General features: G+C 47.7%; 1 protein-coding gene across 3 annotated transcripts in view; it reads right to left on the bottom strand.

The window, feature by feature from the left end:
- Positions 1-7,609, bottom strand: part of TMEM39A (transmembrane protein 39A) — a 31,016-nt gene that overhangs the window by 1,759 nt on the left and 21,648 nt on the right. For all 3 annotated transcript variants that reach the window (XM_088158983.1, XM_014890271.2, XM_014890270.2), the window contains 6 exons: positions 5,946-6,168; positions 4,472-4,555; positions 2,932-3,074; positions 2,135-2,477; positions 1,144-1,331; positions 529-649 (listed from right to left, as the gene is read on the bottom strand). In XM_088158983.1, coding sequence (XP_088015109.1) covers positions 529-649; positions 1,144-1,331; positions 2,135-2,477; positions 2,932-3,074; positions 4,472-4,555; positions 5,946-6,168 — 1,102 coding nt within the window. The remainder of the gene's footprint in view (positions 1-528; positions 650-1,143; positions 1,332-2,134; positions 2,478-2,931; positions 3,075-4,471; positions 4,556-5,945; positions 6,169-7,609) is intronic.

The following is a 7,609-nucleotide window of genomic DNA, read 5'->3' as shown; positions in this document are numbered from 1 at the left end:
CTGCAGGGAAAGAGTTAAGGAGAGATTTCTGTAAGTTTTTGCTGGGTTGAAGTGAGGAGGAATATGGACATAATGCTGTCAGGGACCGTTGTGGGGCAGAAGAAATGCTTGTGCTCCAGCCACCACTAGCTGCTGCCCAGGCAAAACAGTAATAAGGCATGTAGAAGTGGCATTTTGCTCAAGAAGGGGAAGCGGGTGAAATAAACCTATTGGCCTTCTGACGCACTTTCCCATTTCCCTGAAAGGTGTTAACTATAACTCTCTCAGGGGAATGCCACTGCCTGATGGGAGAGCTGTGTCACCTCGATGAGAAAGCACTGACAAGGCAGCCATGGTTCCCATCTTACCCAGAGGTCACTGTAAGACAGAATGGAAAAGCCCCACTGCTGCCAACATGTATTTTGATCAGCAGCATCAGCCTGTCATGTAACACTGAACTCTGTCTTGCAGTCTGCTCTGCTGCAGCTGAGTTTGAGCCTCTCCTCCTCCCACAGCTGTAAGGCACCAAGCAAGAGAAGAGATACTTGCATAAAAGCGGGCATGGGACACATCTGAAGGCACTGCTACGTTGTAAGGCCCAACTGCTTTATACAGGCACCGGCTCCGTCGCACCAGAACTCCCTGTGGCCATATTGTGTTTTCTGACCAGCTGTGGGGAAACAATGCCAGAATGTTACCATCTGTGCTCCCAACCCCCTGAACGATTGTTCAGAGCAGTGGACTGCATCTTGAAAAACACCAAAGCCTCTGCCACAATGACATGTCCTAGCTCCCACTGAAGAAGCACTAAGGGGTGATCACAAGCCCATTCAATGGTCTCTGAGTAATATGAACTAATGGCTCCCAGTGCAAGAACCTTGTCGACTGCAGTGGTGGGGGCTACCCCCTGCCTCTGCTCCAGATACTCTCCAGTGGCCAAGAAGAATCTCAGCATTTCTTTCTGGAAAGGAACCAGCAGTGACTGGAGTAGCTTAGACAGCTCTCTAGAGCAGCCATTACTGTTTTCAGTGAACGAGGCCAGTAGAGTTGCATGGGGAGTGGAGACACATCCTCAGTAGATAAACACTACTGGTATTTGCTCATTCACTAGAACATCTCAGCTCCTTCCTAGGCATGCCAAGCCCTGCCCATCCCCACACTCACATGTGCTGTGGAGCATTGCTGTAGGAGCCATGTTCTAGTTTCTGCCACTTGCCGAGGTGGGCGGCAGACCTGTGGAGCAGGTCACAGTACTTAGGAGGCAGCAGCTGCGTGGTGAGCATGACAAAGGCATTGATCCACACCATGATGAGGTGCTCACAGGACCAGCGCATGTCATAGTACTGGGTGCTCTGTGAAGAGACCAGACAAGAACTTGGCACCACTGTCACAAAACAGAAGGAGGAATGACAAGGGATATACTGCATGTGCATCCACACCACGCGTTACAGGCATGCGCTTTTGGACTGGTGATTTTGGAAGGTTACAGCTTAGGAGACACTCAAGGCTTCCTTCTCCTTGAGCTGAAGGAGAAAGGCAGGGGATGACGCTGCAGCTGGTGCATCTCCTTCTCCAGCAGCAGCAGGTAACAAGGCAGATTGCGTGCTAGAGAACTGCCCCAGGAGCACCAACTGCACCAAGACTGTTACATGGATTGTGGAGCCCTGCCCATTTCTCTACACCAACTGAAACTTGTTCAAGTTAGAGAAATGACAGATGAAAAAATGCAACCCCCACACTAACAAGAGATTCTTGGATTTAATTTGCCAGGCATCCTAGTTGGCTCTAACAGGCTGACCACCAAAGCCTCTGATCCAAGAACTCAAAAGCCATGATGTTGGATCTGAGATGGTAACAACAGGTTCTCTTTCCTAGGAAGAACACAGCTATTCATCTACCTAGGACAGGGGTGGGAGAAGGGGAGTTAGTAAGTGGGGTGATGGGACTAGAGGTGCATCACATTTATGGCAATACCTATCTGCCAACCAGGAGCAGTACTAGTGCACTCCGGATGCAGCCATACTCCACTATCCGGGCTGCCAAAGGGGAGACAGAGAAAAGGGGAATTAACCAGGAATCTGGCCTGGCAGCAGTTCACACAACATTCAGAAGGAGACAGTGGACAGGGGCACAAAGAGAGTCAGACAACAGCTACCTTCACAAAGCACAGTGGCAGGAATGCCACGTAGTAGGCACTGAAGAGAGAGTTGAAGAGAACTTCCTTGATCCTGCGGTTGAAGTCTGCTTTTAGGCACTCCACCTCATTGCGGATGAGATCTGGGGAAAGGGGGCAGCTGTGGGTGGGGATAGACGTAGGATTATTGAACTGTTCTCTCAGGGATTCCCACAGAAGCGAGAAGAAGTCTTTGACCAGGCTGCTGACAGCTGAAGCCCCATCATCTGCCACCTGGTCCTGTACCAAGTAACCACAGTCTGAAGGTAGAGGCTGTGCTCTGCTGTCCTGGTGGAAGCAGCACAGAGGGACGTAGACACCAAACCTGCCATGAAAGAAAGATAACAATGGCTGAAATAACAGCCATCCCGACAGGGAACGGGGACACCTCCTCAACAGATACTGGCCCTGATGAGAGTGACATAGGATCCCTCACTCCAGAAACTAACAGCCAACTATTCTCCCCACTAAAAGGCCAGAGGCTGCAGCTTCAACACCCCTACAGAGAAGCTTTTTAAAATCCCATTTGTAGAACCAACAATCCCAAAGGTTCAGTTTTCAAGTGGCAGTAAAGGCCCACTCACACACACAGCAGCTGAGGCAATTCACTTCATCAGCTCAGTGCCACCTCGCACCATCCCCCAGCCACTACCTGCTTCCTTTTTAATCATAAATCAAGGAAACATTACAGCCAACAGCTCTGCTTCCCACGCTGGCTCATGGCACCCCCAAGCAGCTCTGCCCCCACTGCCCAGAGGGTTCAAAGTGGTGTCACTCACGGGTAGCCCAGGAAGAGAAGGTTGAGAACAGAATGGCTGCGGAAGAGGTTGACCAGAGTCCAGCAGAGCACCCATCCACAGAGGGTGAGCAGCACCAGGCGCACTATGTAGCAAATCAGTGATGTTGCACCCACTTGAGAGGCCTGCAAACAGAGAGGAAACACTCAGCAGTCCTACAACAACCAGTGCCAGAAGATGACCACAAGAGATGCCTGTGGAGGACCAGGGAGAGGGGTGCCAGGAGGTACTAGAAGAGGGATAGCTGCCCTCTTCCTCTCAGAAGCAGGAAACTGATTCTCTTACAAACGTAAGTGCCTTTGATTTTATTAATGATTGACAGAATCCAAAAGATTCAAATAATCACAAGTTGTGGAGCATGACTAAAATAGAATTTTCTTCTTTTTTTTAAGAAAAATTCAGAGCTGCAAAGTAGAAAAAAATTTTTGCTCAAGTCTCTTATGCTCTGATGGTCCAGGATGGCCTGAAACCCATTTCCTCTCTCTTTTTGTCAAAGGTCACAGTTCACAGTTGAGGGAAGAGAAGATGTGCACCTTGTCAATCCCAAATCCAGATTTCCATAATTTAGCTCTATTGGATGTGCACGCTGCAGTGAAGTGAGAAGGCACCACAGCAAGAAAGCCTGATCCATTCTCCAGAGGAGAGAAGGAAACTGAACTATGAAAAGATTCTTAAGGGTTTGAGCCTATACAAGGCATGCACAAGAACCTGTACGGAAGATTTCAATGCAGAAACTTCAGTCTATGGGAAATTTTACGGAGCATGTGAAACTGAGGATAAATGAAAATGGAAGAAATCAAATATAAAGAGACCTTCAGAGTTCCAACGTTTTCCATTCATCTATTCAACAGGACATAACTGTTCCTTTATTTAACTTACTTATTTTAAACACTGCTTAGTTGCTTAGCCTAGAGTTGTATTAACCATTTTAGTGGACAAAACGATTTTCCTGAAAATGACCTTTTACAGATACCTAATTTGGCCTAATTTTGGCCTAATTTGGTTCTGCTCCCACAAACAGAGAGAAGGTCTTAAAATCTGTGGTGACATGATCACAGTCTCAGTTACTGAGCAAGCAGGACTGGAAAAGCAATTCTACCAGTATTCCTATTTCACTTCAGGGTAGTCAGACATCCTCCTCCTGACCTTTCCCCCCTAAGATCTCCTGTTCATTCTTCTTGTCTTGGCCAACCTCCCTATTCGCCTTTTTGCTACCTGACTTGCAATTCTCTAGGCCACTTCTCTAGCATGAGACAGTGGGGTACAATATTGTACCTGCAGAGATAAAGCAAGTGGGACCATTTAATGTCTTCATACATGCAGAGCCAACAGAGCTACTCAATACTATGGGACATGACTGGTCTCAAGGAGAAAACTCCATGGTGGAAGGGCACCCTCAAAATCTTAGTCCTTCACACCCAGACTCTTCTGAGGGACAAAACTGCAGAATTTTCTTAGGCCATGGATGATGATGTTCTGCAGCAAGTGCTACAGGCAGGAGAGGGAACAGTGGGAATGTTACCTCAGAGATAATGGCCCACACCAGCCTCCGTGCCAGCATCACTGTGATGAACGCCGCCAGGTGGTAGTCAATGAGGTGAAAATTCTGAAGGAGAGGAAAGAAAAAAGGTCTTTACCAGGAAAACGGACTCTGAAACCACCCAGATGGGGTGGGACTAGAAAGCTGGCTGCTGGGGAGTACATTAGGACCTTTAGGACTTCACATAAGCATTCCCCAAATCTCTCTATTAGGGATAAAGTAAAAGCAATAAACATTAGTAACACAGAAATGTCTATCTCCAGAAGCAAGATCTCCTCCACAGGGAGATTCCTTCCCATGGAGAGGTCCACAGAAAACAAAACAGACCCACCCTTCAGGCAGGTATTTTTCGGGTCAAAGGGAATCTAGAACCAGAATCCCACCATGAAGAACAGGCTGCAGGTTCTCCATAGAAAAGCCCCTGAGCAACCAGACAAAGGGCAGCCAAACTGGAGTCCAGAGTGAACACACTAGTTTACTTTCCCTCTTCGTCTCAAAAATTATCTGTAGCAATCAGTGCATCCTGATGAAACCAAGCTGATCTTCATTGGGCATGAAGAAATTCTCTAGGTGCATCAAGTTAGATACAGCTCTTACAGCTTTTCAGTGAATCCATCCATACATTCTGGCCAGAGGAGTTAGTAGACTCTGAATAGTAGACTGCTATTTGGTACTCTGAATAGTTAGTAGAATGCTGTTTGGTACTTCAAGGACATTTTGGGAAAAAAGAACGCTTGAGTTGTGATGGGAATAAACAAATGAGCGCTAAATTCTGCCGGGTATGGAGCCCCAAACAGAATGCTTTGACTTCTAAGCCAGCTGTGTCCAGCACGGAAGAGCTGAGCAGAAGGCTGGTAACTGGAACACCAGCACCATCTGTCGGTACAGGTAACTGAGGGGCCACCTCGTGCTTCCAAACAGCCTTTAGGACACGGTTCCAGCTGCACAGGCTGGCTTTGCTCACATGAGGCTCGCTGACTCACAGGCCGCTTATTGGGGCAGCAAGAACACTGAAACCGAGGAGGTTGAGTGCTTTAGGTAAGCTGAGGATCTGACCCCCTCCCCAACTGTGCTGTTGACCTGCTGTGGGATCCTAACAAAAATCTGCACATCTTCCTTCTCTCAGGCTATGTTGTTTCAACTGGCAAGGGACACTCACAACAGCAGACAGCTCCTGGAGTCTCAACTTTGTGTCAAATCCTAGGAGCTAGCTAGACCATGCAAACATGTGGAAGAAATTTCCCCTGAAGGAGTCCTGCTAACTCCTTTCTCTCACCTGCCATGTATTTTCTTCCCTGTAAAATGGGGGATGACATGGCCCTGACTGATGGGGGTGCCTGTGAACTCTCATTCACTCCCTTAAAGTCAAATGCTTGGTGATTCCTGGACTGAAGAAGCATGAAAATAAGCTGTGTAATGAAAACGCCCAAGTGATGGCACTTGCTAGGGAACTTACCAGTGAGGTGCAGGAAGCAGGGTGATTGTATGGGTACCACCAGACAGTCTTGTAGATGTTGATGTACTGAATGAAGAGGGCTACCAGAAGGTAGATGAAGAACAGGAATTCAAAGAGAAGGCTCCCATCCAAAGGCAACTCAGGGATCCGGCAGTGACGCACAGGCTCTGGAGTAATCAGTGCTGTGATTGGAGGTGCCGAGAGGCTGATGGCACAACCATTCCTGAAGCAGATGGACATCACTTACTTGGTAAACATTCTACACAATCTCTGACATTTTCCAGGATAGAATATTTGAGGTTGTGAATTTGAGACTGTGCATTACTAGGGGAGAGGTGACAGCAGTCTTGAATTCATATTTCTGATATGAGGCTGGTGGTGAGCTCCATCATCTTAGCTGAGACAAATCCCTTATCCAGAATTTTCTCTGGACGACAGCTTAATCTGTCAGAAGTGCTGTGACATGCCCAGCAATATTTCCATAAACTTGCAGACTGAGGAGCAGAGATACAGAGAAAAAAATCTGTGCTACACCCAACACTTAATATTGGCTCTTTCTACCCATCATCAGGGCATTACAGTAGCATCCAGCCTCCTTCTCCAGCAAAGTGCCCACTGCCTTTCTGTTCATATTTCCTCTTTTTAAAAGAGAAGTAACTAAAAATGGAATGGAGTAGTTCAGCCACTTCCTAGAGGCTAACCTCTCAAGTGTTCTCACACTTCGTTCTTTTCTAGCTTTTAGAGGAGGCTAGGACAACTAAAAGCTCTGGCATACTGAACTGGTAGAGGAACTATGCTTTGTCTGACTGAAGATAAGCAAGGCTCTCCCAAGACTCTGGGGCCCTGACTCCACAGTCTCAACAGTCACTTGCTTCTCAAGAACCTCAAACCGTGCTATCTGTCCCTCTGCCCTAGAGAGAGAAGTCTGTAAAGGCCAAAGCTAAATGGCTTGGATTGCTCTACTTTGTAAGAATGAACCAAGGCCCCAGCATGCAGCAAATAGCTTCTCTAGTCTGCCAGCTTTTTTATGTAAAGAAGTAATGCTGGGACCTTTCCGTTTTTACACCAAATGTGGTAATCACAATGTCACCGTGTGTCTTCCTGTTTCAGCCCCCAACCTCCCCAGAAAATACTTCCCCAGGTCATCTTTACCAACTATGAGAATTAATTTCATCTGCAACCACCAGGTCTAAAACAGAATATGGGCATTCTCCTGCCCTGCCTTTCTATTATGTAGGAGGAGGAATCACAGCTGTGCTCTGACGTGTCACATTAATACCCCAGGGCAGCAAAGGCAAGTGAGACAAGGACTCATCATTTGCTAGGACCCACTGCTCTGGGAACCGCTGCAGGAAAGACAAATGGAGCATTGTGTGATTTCCACCCCTGGCTGTTGTGACCACAGGGAGTGGTGAAGGGGGACTGAGACCACTTCCACAATTCCCTCCATGGGGCTAGTTTTAACACATGAAGTCAAAAGAGGGGCTGCGGAGGGAAGCATGTACCACAGCAGAGCTGAGAAGCTGGAAGAGGCTTGTCACACAGGACTTGTTCCCTCTTGGATGAGCCATTTCATAATGCCACAGTAGAGAGCTCAAGGTTCCCCTCTCGCAACCCCTCACTTTCACCACAAAGCCATGCTCCCACACAGGATTCAGGGTGGA

The sequence above is a fragment of the Sturnus vulgaris genome, chromosome 2 (assembly GCF_052056855.1).
Source record: "Sturnus vulgaris isolate bStuVul1 chromosome 2, bStuVul1.hap1, whole genome shotgun sequence".
Taxonomy (NCBI): Eukaryota; Metazoa; Chordata; class Aves; order Passeriformes; family Sturnidae; genus Sturnus; species Sturnus vulgaris.
This window is presented reverse-complemented; position numbering and strand designations above follow the sequence as displayed.